At 43.0% G+C, this 18370-nt stretch overlaps 1 protein-coding gene across 3 annotated transcripts in view; it reads left to right on the top strand.

Moving 5' to 3' along the window:
• LOC115482011 (gastricsin-like) overlaps positions 1-18370 on the top strand; it is a 61689-nt gene that overhangs the window by 39003 nt on the left and 4316 nt on the right. For 2 of the 3 annotated variants that reach the window (XM_030221545.1, XM_030221546.1), the window contains exons 2-5: positions 8104-8242; positions 12415-12532; positions 13206-13324; positions 15765-15964. In XM_030221545.1, coding sequence (XP_030077405.1) covers positions 8104-8242; positions 12415-12532; positions 13206-13324; positions 15765-15964 — 576 coding nt within the window. Of the gene's footprint in view, positions 1-5808; positions 6229-8103; positions 8243-12414; positions 12533-13205; positions 13325-15764; positions 15965-18370 lie in introns of those variants that run through there. The other variant, XM_030221544.1, reaches the window with a different exon arrangement.

An 18370-nucleotide genomic window follows, 5' to 3' on the forward strand; every position in this document is an offset into this window, starting at 1 on the left:
GGATTAGGTTAGATTCGTTATCGGTTTAACTTGTGGGCCAAACATCAACAATCTCCGATATTCTTTATTCACATTTACTATACCGCACAGGTCTGGCTTTTTACAGACTAAAAGACTTAGGAAAAAAAAAGAATTACAAATTATGGATAGGAAAGAGGTACAGTCAAACAATCAGCAAACAGATCTAAAAAAAAAAACAATTTAGTGGCCCTCCATAGCTAAAAAAAATAACTGAAAGAATGGGATTGTAACTAAATGTAAAGAAGACAAAAGTTATGACAGAAGATACCGCGACCAGTTTCAGAACTAGTAATGAAGACCAAGGGTAGTGGAATGAAGACCAAGGGTAGTGGAACTCCTTTTGTTTGGATGGTCCAAGCTCTGCTCCCAACCGTAGCATCTCCCCTTCCCTACTATTCCATCATAGTCCAGCAACACTCTCCCTTCCCCATGGTATCCAGCATTTCTCTGCTTCCCTAACTTCCCCCTCCCCATGGTCTCTAGTATCGCTCTCCTTCCTTCCCTCGCCCCCCTCCCCTGCAAGGTGTCCAGCATCTTACCTTCCTCCTGGATCACTGGCTCTACAATCATCATTACAGAAGAGGCATCATGGCCAACTGTTTTGGAGGGACATCTTCTCTAATGCTGATTGTTGCATTGCCACCCCAAGAGAAGGGAGGTAAGAAGCTAAACACTTCACGGTGGAGGAAGGGAAGGAAGGTGTGGGAGGTGTCAAGGTACCTCTGGCTTCCCCCATTCTGACATCTATGACAAAGCCATAGAATTCATAGACGGTTTCTGCCTCCTGGGGTCAATTATCAATGAGAAGGTCTCCAGCAGTCAATAAATACAATAGTGACTGGCATTGAATGAAAGGGTTAGAGAAAATTTATGAATAAGGATGTATCCTTACAAAGATCCAAATTGTACATACCATAGTTTTTTTCTACTATACTCTATGGATGCAAGAGATGAACCACAAGAAACAGGACAGAAAAAGTATTGATGTGTTGAAGATGTCATGTTGGCAGTGATTTTCATGGACATCTAAGAAGAAACAGAAGAAACCAGTCTTCGCAAGGAAATCAACAAGAAACAAAACAGCAAAGATGACCAACAAAAGCAGAAAACAAAAAACAAAAAATATAAAAATAAAAAATATATATATAAAACATCAAAATTTAAAATTAATCATAAGATATGTATTTAAAAGATGAATCCATCAAAATCAAAAAATTACATAAAAAAGACGACACTTTTGGATGTAAAAATGAAGAATCAACTTTATTAGCCAAACTGTAGCAGGGAGAAAGGGGGACTCGACACAGCTGTGTTTCGGCCGTACTGGCCTGCGTCAGGAGTCTTCTCTGCCATCTGTTGATTATTAATTCTATCCAAATATAAAAAGAATATGTCTGTCTTACCAATAAACTGAAGCTATAGTGCTCAATGTACTGGAAACAAAGTTGTTGAGTGGAGAAGATCAGAGCAGCGTCTCTGATCTATGCAAAAAAAAAAAGAAATAGTATTTCTCCCTGCTACCGTTTGGCTAATAAAGTTGATGCTTCATTTTTACATCCAAAGTGTCGTCTTTTTTATGTAATTTTTTGATTTTGATGGATTCATCTTTTAAATACATATCTTATGATTAATTTTAAATTTTGATGTTTTTTATATATATTTTTTTTTTATTTTTATATTTTTGGGGTTTTTTTTATATTTTTTGTTTTTTGTTTTTTGCTTTTGTTGGTCATCTTTGCTGTTTTGTTTCTTCTTCTTCTTCCTCTCACCTAAAACGAAAAACAGCTGGGTCCTGGACTGGAAGAAACCTGAATTCTCACTTGAGGCCCAGTGAGCAGATTGAAACTACCTTATTTTGGATACATTCCCCCGGATTCTATATAGTGTGCATACAGATTGGCACAGATTCTATGCCAATGCGCTGAATTTAACAAGCTAATGAGCGCTGGTATCAGCACTTAACAAGTAATAATGAGCACTAATTGGCACTGATTAGAATTTAGGCGCACAACTCACTAAGTGTAATCTGTAATGATGTGTGTTCTAACGTGCGCGGGTGAAAAGGGGCATAGTTATAGGTGGGGAAATGGGCATTTTATGAGCATTCTGAAATTTACGCACCTAGTTATAGAATATGGCCCAGTGCATCTAAATCTACGCACTGGGATTTACGCCACATTTTCATTGGTGTAAATGGATGTGCGTAGATTTAGGCGCTGAAATATCAACTAAGTGTATTCTATGGAGGAGTAGCCTAGTGGTTAATGCAGTGGACTTTGATCCTGGGGAACTGAGTTTGATTCCCACTGCAGCTCCTTGTGACTCTGGGCAAGTCACTTAACCCTCCGTTGCCCCTGGTACAAAATAAGTACCTGAATATATGTAAACCACTTTGAATGTAGTTGCAAAAAACCTCAGAAAGGCAGTATATCAAGTCCCATTTCCCTTTCCCCCTTTCCCTTATGACATCACAATATCAGAAGTGAGCCAGGTATTGAGCAATCAAGCCATTGTGACATCACTGATGAGGTTGGCTCTTATTGGTGGAATGAGTGGAGGAGTAGCCTAGTGGTTAGTGCAGTGGACTCTGATCCTGGGGAACTGAGTTCAATTCCCACTGCAGCTCCTTGTGACTCTGGGCAAGTCACTTAACCCTCCATTGCCCCAGGTACAAATAAGTACCTGTATATATGTAAACCACTTTGAATGTAGTTGCAAAAACCTCAGAAAGGCAGTATATCAAGTCCCATTTCCCCTATAATCAGTGCCTAAATCTAGGTACTGATTATACAATACGCTTAGTCAGCACTGATTTCAACACCAATTTCTTTTTAGGCGCCATATCTAGAATCTCCCCCATTATGTCATGACCAGATGAGCGTTGAAAGAGCAACAGCAAGATGGATTCATTCAATCATAGTCCGTGTGGAAGGTGGATACCTTTGGAACGTGTTGCCTTTTGAGTTAAGAACTGTTGATTCTGTTTTACGTTTTAGAAAATTGTTGAAGGCTCACCTAATTTGGCTCACTATATTTAGCCATGTTATGGCTTTCGGTGCATTACGTCTTTGAGCAAGTGACCCTGTTTTCTTGCAAGCTGCTATTTTGTGTTTGATGGTGTCAGTCTATTTTATTGTTTATGTTCGTTATAATGGGTCATCGGTTTTTATGATATATTGTGTGTGTTCTTATGTACACCACCTAGAACCATGGATAGTGCAGTTAATAAATATTTCAAATGCATAAATAAATCACATCAACTATGAACATGCAATTTATTTTTATATTTTTGGGTTTTTTTTTATATTTTTTGTTTTTTGTTTTTTGCTTTTGTTGGTCATCTTTGCTGTTTTGTTTCTTCTTCTTCTTCCTCTCACCTAAAACGAAAAACAGCTGGGTCCTGGACTGGAAGAAACCTGAATTCTCACTTGAGGCCCAGTGAGCAGATTGAAACTACCTTATTTTGGATACATTCCCCCGGATTCTATATAGTGTGCATACAGATTGGCACAGATTCTATGCCAATGCGCTGAATTTAACAAGCTAATGAGCGCTGGTATCAGCACTTAACAAGTAATAATGAGCACTAATTGGCACTGATTAGAATTTAGGCGCACAACTCACTAAGTGTAATCTGTAATGATGTGTGTTCTAACGTGCGCGGGTGAAAAGGGGCATAGTTATAGGTGGGGAAATGGGCATTTTATGAGCATTCTGAAATTTACGCACCTAGTTATAGAATATGGCCCAGTGCATCTAAATCTACGCACTGGGATTTACGCCACATTTTCATTGGTGTAAATGGATGTGCGTAGATTTAGGCGCTGAAATATCAACTAAGTGTATTCTATGGAGGAGTAGCCTAGTGGTTAATGCAGTGGACTTTGATCCTGGGGAACTGAGTTTGATTCCCACTGCAGCTCCTTGTGACTCTGGGCAAGTCACTTAACCCTCCGTTGCCCCTGGTACAAAATAAGTACCTGAATATATGTAAACCACTTTGAATGTAGTTGCAAAAAACCTCAGAAAGGCAGTATATCAAGTCCCATTTCCCTTTCCCCCTTTCCCTTATGACATCACAATATCAGAAGTGAGCCAGGTATTGAGCAATCAAGCCATTGTGACATCACTGATGAGGTTGGCTCTTATTGGTGGAATGAGTGGAGGAGTAGCCTAGTGGTTAGTGCAGTGGACTCTGATCCTGGGGAACTGAGTTCAATTCCCACTGCAGCTCCTTGTGACTCTGGGCAAGTCACTTAACCCTCCATTGCCCCAGGTACAAATAAGTACCTGTATATATGTAAACCACTTTGAATGTAGTTGCAAAAACCTCAGAAAGGCAGTATATCAAGTCCCATTTCCCCTATAATCAGTGCCTAAATCTAGGTACTGATTATACAATACGCTTAGTCAGCACTGATTTCAACACCAATTTCTTTTTAGGCGCCATATCTAGAATCTCCCCCATTATGTCATGACCAGATGAGCGTTGAAAGAGCAACAGCAAGATGGATTCATTCAATCATAGTCCGTGTGGAAGGTGGATACCTTTGGAACGTGTTGCCTTTTGAGTTAAGAACTGTTGATTCTGTTTTACGTTTTAGAAAATTGTTGAAGGCTCACCTAATTTGGCTCACTATATTTAGCCATGTTATGGCTTTCGGTGCATTACGTCTTTGAGCAAGTGACCCTGTTTTCTTGCAAGCTGCTATTTTGTGTTTGATGGTGTCAGTCTATTTTATTGTTTATGTTCGTTATAATGGGTCATCGGTTTTTATGATATATTGTGTGTGTTCTTATGTACACCACCTAGAACCATGGATAGTGCAGTTAATAAATATTTCAAATGCATAAATAAATCACATCAACTATGAACATGCAATTGAGGAGCCTCCAAAGACAGTTCACGCTGGGGAAAGCATATCTACATGGTCACCCGGAGTCATCCATGACTTGATGGCACTTGATCTTCATTGATCAGCTTGTTCTTCTGTGCTTTTGCTGGGTTATAGCTGAAAGAATAAATATGCGATCATTCACTTCAATCTGATCTACCAGCAAACATCCCATTCCTGAGGATCTCCAGCTCCTTTCCTAATAGAATTTTATCCTACATGGTATCGACACTTTCACATAGTTTGATGTCTTCAGCTAGAAAACAAATTAGGAGTGGAGGAGTGGCCTAGTGGTTAGGGTGGTGGACTTTGGTCCTGAGGAACTGAGTTTGATTCCCACTTCAGGCACAGGCAGCTCCTTGTGACTCTGAGCAAGTCACTTAACCCTCCATTGCCCCAGGTACAAATAAGTACCTGTATACAATATGTAAGCCACATTGAGCCTGCCATGAGTGGGAAAGCATGGGGTACAAATGTAACAAAACAAAAAAATTAACAGTCAGTCCCTTATTCCTTGCACAACATCAGGAAACGTTTACCTGAGCATGGAATGTCCTAGTCTTAATGGTTATATTTTGAAAATAGAAGGAAAAGGGAAGAAATTGCTTTATACATAGAGGGAATTCCCCTTTTGTGCTAGATGATTGTGTTGTCCTTCGTCTGTAGATTTTGGGTCACATGCCGGTTACAAAAAGATTACAGAGGCAAGGTTAAGCGGTTTGGGATTTTCAGGTTGGTGCATTTAGAACCAGATAAGAAGTCTGTTTCTTGGTTCACCCAAGCACTTAGAAAGCTGGCATGAGATAAAGGTTTGCAGACACACATGAGTGCAGTGTGTCATTGTGTAACATATATACCTTGGCAGTGCATGGCAGCACAATGGTGTGTGGGTGGCAGGCAGAAGGATATATAAGAATGCATAGACCAATAAGTGTCCAGCATTTTTCAGCTTGGCAGTTCAGTTTCTCCTCTCTTTGGAACCCGGTGTTACCCTTCAGCTGACACATATTTTTGGAGAGATAGTGGGGGTCTGAACTAATCAACTTTGAAGGGTAGCAAACTGGAGCAGGTACTGTTTTGTTGGACTAACTTAATCTGTGATTGACCTTTGTCAGGTCCACACAAAGCGAAGCGGAATTTTTCGAAGGTGTTCTCTTTTTGTCTGGAGGTTTTTCCAACACATCGGACAGATAATCACCTGGACTGTTGGTGAAAATTCTGATTAGAAAAATTTGTGGTTATCAAATTTAAAGACCATGAGGTTTCTGCTCCTAGTACTGGCCTTCCTCCAACTTTCCAATGGACTGCAAAGGTGAGTCTCAGTGGCACAACCCAGGATAGAGGCGTCTCAAGAGGGAGATGAGATTTTTTATCTAATGCAATGTTATATGAAAGCAAGTAACCATAACAGCTGCAACGAAAAATTATTAGAGTTTGAAAATGTGTTTATGAATAAGAAAAGCAATTGTAGGGTTTTTACCCAAGTGAAAGCTGCCCCCCCCCCCCCCTCCTCATAACGATGGTCCTATGTTACTGCACAACAGAAAGGTTATGTGATCAGAGTGGGGAAGACTAAAGGCATTCCAGAGGAGGGGGGGCAAAATCCTCTACATAGCTCATCTGGAAAAACAGCAGCCAAACTGCGGGTCTAACTTTCTATGTAATGTAATATAAATACATTCAGCAATGGAACCCAAGCGTTTTCTGCTGAAAAACGTACTTCTATAGAAAGTTATAAGGCCCCCACTGGTGCTGATAACTTACATCTTTCTCTCCGGGTAAAGTACCTGTACTCTTCACAGCCTGGTTGCCTTTAGCCCCTTGCAGAAAAGGGCAGAGTTGGGCAGAAGGAGGCGAGGGGGGGTCACAGGTACACATGGAGGGGCATAATCGAACAGAAACGCCTATCTCCATGGGCGTTTATCTCCGAGAACGGGTCCGTGAAGGGGCGGACCCAACCGTATTTTCGAAACAAATAGACGTCCATGTTTTATTCGCCAAGTTGTGAGCTGGGCGTTTTTGCTGTTCAGCGATAATGGACAATGAAATCGCCCAGCTCAAAAACGAATAAAGCCAAGGCATTTGTTCATGGGAGGGGCCAGGAGTCGTAGTGCACTGGTCCCCCTAACATGCCAGGACACCAACCAGGCACCCTAGGGGGCACTTTTACAAAAACAAAACAAAAGGTAAAAGAGCTCCCAGGTGCATAGCACCCTTCCCTTGTGTGTAGAGCCCCCCAAATCCCCCTCAAAACCCACTGCCCACAAGTCTACACCATTACTATAGCCCTAAGGGGTGAAGGGGGGCACCTACATGTGGGTACAGTGGGTTCGGGGGGGTTGGACGACTAAGCATTAAGCAGCACAATTGTAACAGGTAGGGGGGGGATGGGCCTGGGTCCACCTGCCTGAAGTCCACTGCACCCCCTAACAACTGCTCCAGGGACCTGCATACTGCTGCCAGGGAGGTGGATATGACATTTGAGGGTGAAAATAAAAAGTTGTGAAACATCATTTTTTGTGGTGGGAGGGGGTTTATGACCACTGGGGGAGTCAGGGGAGGTCATCCCTGATTCCCTCCAGTGGTCATCTGGTCATTTAGGGCACTTTTTGGGGCCTTATTCGTGGAAAAACAGGGTCCAGGAAAAGTGCCCTAAATTCTAGCTAAAAACGCATACTTTTGTCCCATTATCTGTGAAATGCGCCCATCTCTGTTCGGCAGATAACCACGCCCCAGTTCCGCCTTCACCACACCTCTGACACGCCCCCATCAACGTTGTCCGCATCCGCGACGGAGTGCAGTTGAAAACATCCAAAATCGGCTTTCGATTATACCGCTTTATTCGTTTTTGTGAGATAAACGTCCATCTCCCGATTTAGGTCGGAACTTGGGCGTTTTTCTCATTCGATTATAAGCTGGATGGCCTTATCATTTGGAAAGTCCTGCGTGAATTTGTACTCCGATGTGCATCTTCCAGTAGCATTTTAAAAGGAAAACCCCCACGCAGGGTATTCGTTTTAAAATGGACTTGCTGACCCATGAGGACAATCCTTCCACTTGCCTTCAAATTGCCCAAAATTGCCCCAGTATGTTGCAGTTTCCATATATTTTAAACAGTTGAGGAAATGGAAAGCAGGGGGAGCTTTTGCCCACACTCAGCCCCCCTTTTTCTTTTCCTCCTACACAGAGTTCCTCTGAAAAGATTCAAGTCCATAAGGAACGCAATGGAAGAACAAGGATTGGAGGTGCCCACAGTCGATCCAGGCACCAAGTATGGCTTCAGTAATTCAAATCTCACTGACGAGCCCTTAGCAACCTACATGGAGGTGGGTACAAAGAGGGGCATTTTCGAACGGGGACGCCCATCTCTAAGGGCGCCCATCTCCGAGGACGGCACCGTGAAGGGGCGGTGCTGACCGTATTCTCGAAACGAGATGGCCGGCCATCTTTCGTTTCAATAATATGGTTGGGGCCGGCCAAATATCAGAGATGGCCGAGTTTGAGATGGCCGGCCTCGGTTTTTGCCGATAATGGAAACCGAGGCCGGCCATCTCAAACCCGGCCAAATCCAAGGCATTTGATCATGGGAGGAGCCAGCATTTGTAGTGCACTGGTCCCCCTGACATGCCAGGACACCAACTGGGCACCCTAGGGGGCACTTCTAAAAAGAAATTAAAATTAAAATAGCTCCCAGGTGCATAGCTCCCTTACCTTGGGTGCTGAGCCCCCCAAATCCCCCCCAAAACCCACTCCCCACAACTCTACACCATTACCATAGCCCTTATGGGTGAAGGGGGGCACCTACATGTGGGTACAGTCTTACACTACCTTCCTTGCGTCTCTTGCCTTCTGCTTTCTGACTCTAAAAATGACTTATGAGGAGGATTATTCTCCTGCAGGTCCATGAGAATTCAACATGAATTGGACTGATCCCAGCTGTTTTGTGTACACCTACTACTACTTATCATTTCTATAGCGCTACTAGACGTACGCAGCGCTGTACACTTGAACATGAAGAGACAGTCCCTGCTCGACAGAGCTTACAATCTAATTAGGACAGACAAACAAGAGATAAGGGAATATTAAAGTGAGGATGATGAAATAAGGGTTTTGAACAAGTGAATAAGGGTTAGGAGTTAAAAGCAGCATCAAAAAGGTGGGCTTTTAGCTTAGATTTGAAGACGGCCAGAGATGGAGCTTGACGTACCGGCTCAGGAAGTCTATTCCAGGCATATGGTGCAGTAAGATAAAAGGAACGGAGTCTGGAGTTAGCAGTGGAGGAGAAGGGTGCAGATAAGAGAGATTTACCCAGTGAACGGAGTTCCCGGGGAGGAATGTAGGGAGAGATGAGAGTGGAGAGGTACTGAGGAGCTGCAGAGTGAATGCACTTATAGGTCAATAAGAGGAGTTTGAACTGTATGTGGAAATGGATAGGAAGCCAGTGAAGTGACCTGAGGAGAGGGCTAATATGAGCATAACGACGCTGGCGGAATATTAGTCGTGCAGCAGAATTTTGAACAGATTGAAGAGGAGAGAGATGGCTAAGTGGGAGACCTGTGAGAAGCAAGTTGCAATAGTCTAAGCGAGAGGTGATAAGAGTGTGGATGAGGGTTCTGGTAGTGTGCTCAGAAAGGAAAGGGAGAATTTTGGTGATATTATAGAGAAAGAAACGACAGGTTTTAGCAGTCTGTTGAATATGTGCAGAGAAGGAGAGGGAGGAGTCGAAGATGACCCCAAGGTTACGAGCTGATGAGACAGGAAGGATGAGAGTGTTATCCACAGAAACAGAGAATGGGGAAGAAGTATAGATGGAGAAGAGAAGAGGTCCCAGGACAGATCCCTGAGGTACACCAACTAACAGTGGGATAGAAGTAGAGGAGGATCCACCTGTCCTATGTTTGTGAGAAACACTGTGCACCTTGGTGTGTTGTCTTTGTTTTAGGATCTTGCCGGGTATTTGTGACCTGGACTGACCACTGTTGGAAACTGGATGCTGGGCTTGATGAACCTTCAGTCTATCCCAGTATGGCAACACTTATGTAATGTACTTGGGATTCTGCATGGAATCTTGTTATTCTTTAGAATTCTAGAATCTTGCTATTCTTTGGGGTTGTACATGGAATGTTGCTACTCTTTGGGTTTCTGCCAGGTACTTGTGACCTGGATTGGCCACTGTTGGAAACAGGATACTGGGCTTGATGGACCTTCAGTCTGTCCCAATATGGGAACACTTATGTACTTATCCTATTCATATCCCTTCAGTGCAGAAATATAGACAGCCTAGAAGAACCTCATTTAATGTAAAATCCAAGCTGAGCAAAGGAGTGGGTCAGGGGAGCAGGACCAGAACTAGCAGTGGACAAGAGGGGCAGGCACCCACAGTGCCAGAAAGACTAAAAAAGGCAGAAAGAGGGTGATGAGAGGAGACAGAAATGAAAAGAGGTGGGCATCAGAGTGTAAGGAGAGGAGAGAGAGAGGAGTAGAGGAAGACGCTGCTTCCCGGCACCCTGCAGACTGGCACACTGCTAGAACCCCTGGCGCATTTTGAAAGGCATTTGCAGGGTAATTAGATAAAGCTTTTCCACATGTTTTACACATGGAAAATGGTTCTTACCAAACTGTGCAGGGGATAGACACAGATACAAGTGGCTTTTATATGAGAGGCCCTCAGGCACTTCAGGGGTGCAGGGTTTGCATTATACACCCAGAGCAAACGCACACGGTGACACCTTCTTTGGAGCAGGGAGAAATTTGTATAGAGACATGTAGATGGCTCTTTGGGCATTTCACAGAGATGCCTTTTACCTGTGGGATAACTCATTTTTTGTTACCATTGTCAAATTTTACATTCCAAGATCTCCGAAGAAAATTGGCTTAAAACAAGATACAAGAAAGAAAGCACCAGGAGCCTTCAAGTCCGGAAAAGGTCCTTTAATCAGTTGATGTGGTGTTTCGGCACTCAATGCCTGCACCAAGGGTCTACATGCAAATTAAAACATGCATAAATATACAAATAAATTATGAACACATTATTAAAACATATTTATATGTAAAATATAATAGAATAAAACATAAAATCAATTAATCAAAAAATAAACAGAAACCACCTAAATAAACAAAAAATGCAGGAATGTGCTGACCAGTGATTTTCTTACGACATAAATACTTAAATGAACTAACAAATATCCAGATGTCAATTAATAATGATAATGAAGTATAGTTGACCATATTGAGTGACAAATAAATAAAGAACATGAGAAAGACGATAGTGATCATGCAAGGACGTGATTGATGCATTGGAGATTTTACAAAGCCGCGGAAGTGTGGGCCCATCTTTTGGGAATGCGCTGGGCCGCTTTTTACCATGGCTGGGAAAAAGGTCATTTTTTAATGGGACGGGAAATGGGCGTGCGCAAAAATTAAAACTAGCCAGCAATTGACTTAGCGGTAAGGGCTCATGTGCTATCCGCGTGGTAACCATGACTACATGCCAACATGGCTGATTACCACCGGGAATGCCTTTGCGGTAGAAAATATAAAAATATATACTATTTTCTACCGTGGGAGTTGGCATGCGCCAAACTCAGAATTACTGCTGGATACACGCGCTGCCCTGGCGGTAGGGCCAATTTTACGCACATTACCCACACGTTAGCCCTCCCCCAGCTTTGTAAAAGGGCCCAAAGTGAATAAAGAGTATTCTGTGCTTCAATGTGGCTTCCCATAGAGTTCCAAAATGAGATACCCTACAGAGGGCTTCTAGGAATGATGAACGACCTTAAATTAACAAACTCGAAATTAACAAGGCTGAATGATACATACTTGACCTCAATAGCATAAGTAAAATTAACAAAGCTAATGTATGATTATCTTTTTTATTATATTATATTATTTTATTTATTATTTTTTAATTGACAGCTGGATATTTGTTAGTTAATTTAAGTATGTATATCATAAGAAAATCACTGGTCAGCACATTCCTGCATTTTTTTTTTTTTAGGTGGTTTCTGTTTATTTATTTTTTGATTAATTGATTTTATGTTTTATTCTATTATATTTTACATATAAATGTGTTTTAATAATGTGTTCATAATTTATTTGTGTATTCATTTATGTTTTAATTTGCATGTAGACCCCTGATGCAGGCATTGAGTGCCGAAACACAGCCCGTGTCGGGTCAATGATAGACAACATCAACTGATTAAAGGACCCGTTCCGGACTTGAAGGCACTTGGTGCTTTTTTTCTTGTGTGTTGTGTGCTTCAAATCCCTCTGAGCTTAAAACAAGATACAAAAGAAAAAGAAAACAACAGTTCAAGAAAGTAAGAAAACTTAGACAGAGCCACCTAAACGTACTCCCAGGGCAATAAATTATTATCCAAGTAAGACAAAGAATTCCAGGAGGAAAACATTAGTCTTCCAACAGAAACTAGTGAACTTTATGTATTTCAAATAAAAAAGAAAGTTAACAACCATAACAATTTTCTCTTCTGTCTAGATGTCCTACTTCGGAGAGATCAGCATTGGAACTCCTCCCCAGAACTTCCTGGTTCTCTTTGACACCGGCTCCTCCAACCTGTGGGTGGCCTCCACCTACTGCCAGAGCCAGGCCTGCAGTGAGTAACCCAGGACAGATCCTTCAGACAGCCTCTAGTTATGGCAATAGATTGATTGGGCCTAGAAAAGCACCAGCAAGGGTAGATGATAATATATTATACTTGAAAAAATCTAAGACTGCCATTTCAAAAGCATCTAAGCTATTTTTAGAAATCCATCAGCAGGTGAAATAAATATCTACAAGATTGCTCAAAACCCAAATCTCCTTGACTTTACAGTTCATGTAGACAATTATTTGCACATGCTTATGTCTTATTTATATGGACAAATCAAATTTGGGTATAAAGTATTACATACCATGTAAAATTTATATTGTTGGTCAGACTGGATGGACCGTACAGGTCTTTATCTGCTGTCATTTACTGTGTTACTATGTTACTCAAGTATTGCCTTGCTGAGAATTTGAGGGCAGTAGTTGTAGAAACCTTGGAGAGAAGTGATCAGCTCCTCGGGTCTCCATGGCCCATTGTAGGACAGGTGGAGGTGAGTACATTGTACATAATTTGGAGTAGTTCAGCTTCATGTTGCCGTCCTAATTAATATTCCACATTTTTCCAGGCATCTCTCTGCCTGTAAGAGGTGCCTCCAATTGCCTTGGAACCAACACGTGGGGGTAATCATACTCCGTATCTGTGAAGCGGATGGAATTACTGTGTTCTGTTTTCCGTCTAGCCAACCACCCCCGGTTCAGTCCCAACCAGTCTTCCACCTACACCTCCAACCAGCAGCAGTTCTCCATTGCGTATGGAACCGGCAGCCTCACTGGGATCCTCGGATACGACACCGTGACAGTAAGTGATCGTTTAAGTAACTAGACAGAAGGACCTGTTTTGTTATGACACCTGAGGGTGGAAAGTAGAGGCGTAACATTTTGGGGTAATCGGACATTTTGATTGATGGAAACAAACTACACTCACCGAAAATAAAATAGATATCAATCAAACGTTGGACAATTTAGATACAAAACAAACAAAAAAAGTAGGAGTCCTTTTACTAAAGGTTAGCCCAGACTAAGGAGGAGATTCTATAATCGGTGCCTAGATTTAGTTGATGTCTCAGTGTCTACAGCTACGCGCATCCATTTACACCAATGAAAATGTGGTGTAAATCCCGGCGTGTAGATTTGTTCAGACTGGGCCATAGTTTATAACTAGATGTGTAAATTTCAAAACGCCCATGAAACACCCATTTCCTCGCCCACAACCATGCCTCTTCTTGCCTGCACTCATTAGAAGGTCAGTGCCCTTCGTTACAGAATACGCTTAGTGAGTTGTGCGTGTCAATTCTAATTATGGTCAATTGGTGCTCATTATTGCTTGTTAAGAGCTGTTATCAATGCTGATTAACTTGTTAAGCCAATTAAGTTACGCGTGTTGTTATAGAATCCGCGCTGATTTTGGCGCAGATCTCTAGGCGCACTATATAGAATCTGGAAGTAAATGCTGTGGGTCCTATTTTATACCTGTGGGTCATGTAACACTTAGTGTAACACTAACGTCCGTTAGCACATGCTACTCTTTAGTTCAAGGGCCCTGTATTTTGCAAACAATGAAGTAACTTCTTCCATTTCTTTATCATTAAATCCTTCCATCCACCGTGTCTTTTAGGAAGAAAACCTACAGCAAGACATTCCCTCACATTCAGACTTACAAATCTGACCTACAGCCCCCCCTCCCCCAGCCGTTAGCATACGGCTTTTCCCTGCTCTTTGAGAATATCATTGTACATAGACTATGTCTGTCCATCAGGGTGTGATCTTGTCAGTCTGTCTACATGTTAGTGACCTGACCCAGATGGACAGACTTACATGCTGAGCCCATCTGTCTGTACCCTGACCGTTTAAGCACAGAGATACAGAGATGGTCCAAGGATGAGTTAGGAGATGACAGAGGCTGAGTCTGGAACTGCAGGGCACTGTATTGTAAAGGGAGTGAACCCTTGCAGGCTGCTCTTCTTATAATTCTCTATTGCAGTGGTTCCCAAACCTGGTCCCGGAGGCACCCCAGTATATCCACAATGCAGTGGAGGCAGTGCATGCAAATCTCTCTGTGGGTATCCTGAAAACCTGACTAGCTGGGGTGTCTCCAGTACCATGGTTTGCCTGGCTTGAAACGTTCCTCAGGAGCCGCACTAATGGATAATAGATCCAACCAGTCTCTGCTACAGCTTCATAATGTTCCAGTTTTTCAGGAATATCCTTAAAGTTAACAAGGTAAAAGTTCTGCTGCAGTAATAAGGAGGCCGTAAGAGTCCAGGAGAACTGCTGGCCTTGTTCCTCGCTCTAAACCTCAAATGCCACATTGTTTTTAGTTGGACGTTAAAATGGCTGAAGATGCCTCTCCTGCTTACCTCAAGTGTTGAAGAGGCAAAGAGAGTGAAAATATGGCAGGAGAATGAGCTGCTTCCTTTGCTGGCATTTACATATTTGTCCATGGCAGCCTTATTTGTAGGGTCCAGACCCAGTCCCTGTAGAGTTACCAAAGCAGGGAGCCTCCCATGAAGTGAGGGTGTCCCTATAAGGGCACCAGCAGGACAGGACAGACAGGGAAGGGGGAGAGAATGAGAAAAGAGAGAGGATGGTGTTAGAGGAGACACACTGACATGCCCCTGAGCACGGGGCAAATGTATCTCCAAGCAGGAAGCTCCCAGAGGGCAAACCCCATTGACGTCTTTCATTTATTTTGTATATACAACGGGACTGATAGTCAGCACTACATAAGCAGGTATCCATCAAGGTATATACTTATGAATACCGCTGAGCCAGAAACCACTCATGCTTCATGACTAGAATTCCGCCATTTATGCATGTTTTTGCCACATTAAACTAGTTGGCTTCTGCATTTCAGTAATTGATTTTGTGACCACTAGATCATGTACCACCATGGCCAGGTATTTAAAAGTAAGATAAGGAACATCTGTGAAGCCATCCAAATCAGCTTTCATCAGAATCGCAATTCTTCTTCAGACTATACACCCAAATATCTGATTCTGGACTGCATCTTAATCTCTTCCCCTTCCAATACCGTTTGAAATTTTGGGTGCCTGATCTAGAGAGAAGCAATCAAAAAAGTATCTTTTCCTGCAGCTCTGCTTTTTGGAAAGTTGAGAGAAGAGTGTACTCTCCTGTCTTCCAAGTATTCAGGACAGCCTGTGGGGCGTTAGTACTGAAGAGCTGCTGTTCACTTTGCTTTCTGTTTTATGTCTCTTTGACCTGGATTATTTCCTCTTCAGATTGAGAACACTTCCATTGCACAACAGGAATTTGGCTTGAGTGTGACTGAGCCTGGCTACAGCTTTGTGTTTGCTTCGTTTGATGGAATTCTAGGGTTGGCCTACCCGTCTATTTCCGTAGACAATGCTACCACGGTTTTGGAGGGAATGATACAAGAGAACCTGCTTAAGGAACCTATCTTCAGTGTCTACCTGAACGGGTAAAGTGTCCTTTCCTCACAAATCATCCTTAGGTCGTAGTGCATACGTTGGTCTCTATTCTGTGAACTTCAGAAGTGGGAGAAAAGTTCCACACAAGAGGGGGTCTCTCTGGGACGTCCCATCTGATGTCCCTCAGAGCCAATCCATGCTTTCCAGCACCCAGAATATTGGAAAGAATTGTGGAAAAGGGGATCAGTATTTGTTCATCCATCTGCCAAGAAGCACAATAATTCTCCAAAACAATAAACGCAAATTCATCAAATCTGACATACAAGAAGAACATGAGATTGAAAAAATAAAACTAGGAACACTATGTCAGTATTTTTAGATAAACAACTTCTAAAATAATCCCCACTGTTTTCTATGGGACACAGTTAAACTCAAACCCGCTCAGAAACCACATGCATCCATCCTCTGACACCCCAACTTACAAACAACCCTGTACCCCAGATAGACACATACCCACACTCCCATCTCACACCTCTTCACAACACCCTGCATTATTACTATTTATCATTTCTGTAGTTCTACTAGATTCTCAGACATATCGTTTCCTATCACCCACTGGACAATTCATTCTGGCAGCCCCAGTACTCAAGAGAGAATCCACAAAAGTGGAGAACTCAATAGATCCCACGAGGCGTGAAGTGAAAAATAAAAAAGGTGGGAATATAAGCCAGGCTATCCAAAGAATGGAACCAAATTGTTTTTAAAATAAGCAAAATTTAATAATTTTCAAACAAATGATAATATAACAATCACACATTAAAAATGACTCGACACAACGTTGTGTTTCGGCTGGATAGGCCTACATCAGGAGTCAGGAAGGCGGCCAAGGTGCTCTGCAGCACGTCCAGCTTCTCGTCCTCGCTCTCTTCCTCCCGCAGCACTCCCTGGATGTAAGTATTATACACGTCCCGGTCAATACCCAGCGCCTTCAACCGCCTTCCTGACTCCTGATGTAGGCCTATCCGGCCGAAACACAACGTTTTGTCGAGTCATTTTTAATGTGTGATTGTTATATTATCATTTGTTTGAAAATTATTAAATTTTGCTTATTTTAAAGACAATTTGGTTCCATTCTTTGGATAGCCTGGCTTATATTTCAGCCCCAGTACTCACTCTTGAACCATTAGAAGTTTCCTATTGGGTCAGACCAAAGGTCCAGTGACTAATCTGGGTCACTCAAACATCCCCAGAACATCCCAAAGAGTAGATCTACTCCTGGCAGATCGTTCCCAGGGATAAGCAGTGGCTCCTTCAAGTCTACCTAGCTAATAACTGCTTATGAACTTTTCACTGCCTTTCTGTGGTACAATCAAGGCAGTTTACATAGTATATACAGGTCCTTATTTTGTACCTGGGGCAATGGAGGGTTAAGTGACTTGCCCAGAGTCACTGTCCAAACTCCTGTCAAACCCAGCGATATCAGAGACCTTGATGCAACATCCTCTGGCATAACATTGCACAGCTTGGTCAACTGTGGGGTAAAAAAATATGCAAAGCAATTTGTTTTCGACCTGCTGCCTGTTATTAGTTTCATGGACTGTCCCCTAGACACTCATTCCCTATTCGCCAATTCCAGCTCAGTTGTTTTTTTGGCAAAACTCTATCCTGACTCACCAGGGCTCTTTAACACATGCTGTTAAGCTGTGCGTCTGCTTTCTGGAGACATGATCTAGTGGTCTGAAACCGGAACTCAAATCCTACTTTCCCCAGTGACATGCTTGTGACCGCTGTTCCCTCTAGGCTGAGTGGGAGTCCTCCAGCTACAGTCCTGCCAGCAGAGGGCGCTGTTTCACTATCATATTTTCAATAGTGAGGGACAGGCAAGGTCTGCAGGACTCCAAGGAATCTGCCTGCCCCTAGCAATTGAAAACACAATATTGGAGCACCGCCCCCACCCCTTGCTGGTAGCAGTGCAGTTGGAGACTTCCTGCTCAGCTTAAACCAAGGGTTCCTAAACCTGGAGGCACACCAGCCAGTCGAGTATATCCACAATGAATATTCATGAGCCGGTAGTAGGAGGCGGGGATAGTGCTGGGCAGACTTATACGGTCTGTGCCAGAGCGGTGGTGGGAGGCGGGGCTGGTGGGTGGGAGGCGGGGATAGTGCTGGGCAGACTTATATTGTCTGTGCCAGAGCCGGTGGCGGGAGGTGGGGCTGGTGGTTGGGAGGCGGGGATAGTGCTGGGCAGACTTATACGGTCTGTGCAAGAGCTGGTGGTGGGAGGCGGGGCTGGTGGTTGGGGGGCGGGTATAGTGCTGGGCAGACTTATACGGTCTGTGCCCTGAAAAGGACAGGTACAAATCAAGGTAAGGTATACACAAAAAGTGGCACATATGAGTCTTGTTGGGCAGACTGGATGGACCGTGCAGGTCTTTTTCTGCCGTCATCTACTATGT

This window comes from Microcaecilia unicolor, chromosome 12 (genome assembly GCF_901765095.1).
Source record: "Microcaecilia unicolor chromosome 12, aMicUni1.1, whole genome shotgun sequence".
Lineage (NCBI taxonomy): Eukaryota > Metazoa > Chordata > Amphibia > Gymnophiona > Siphonopidae > Microcaecilia > Microcaecilia unicolor.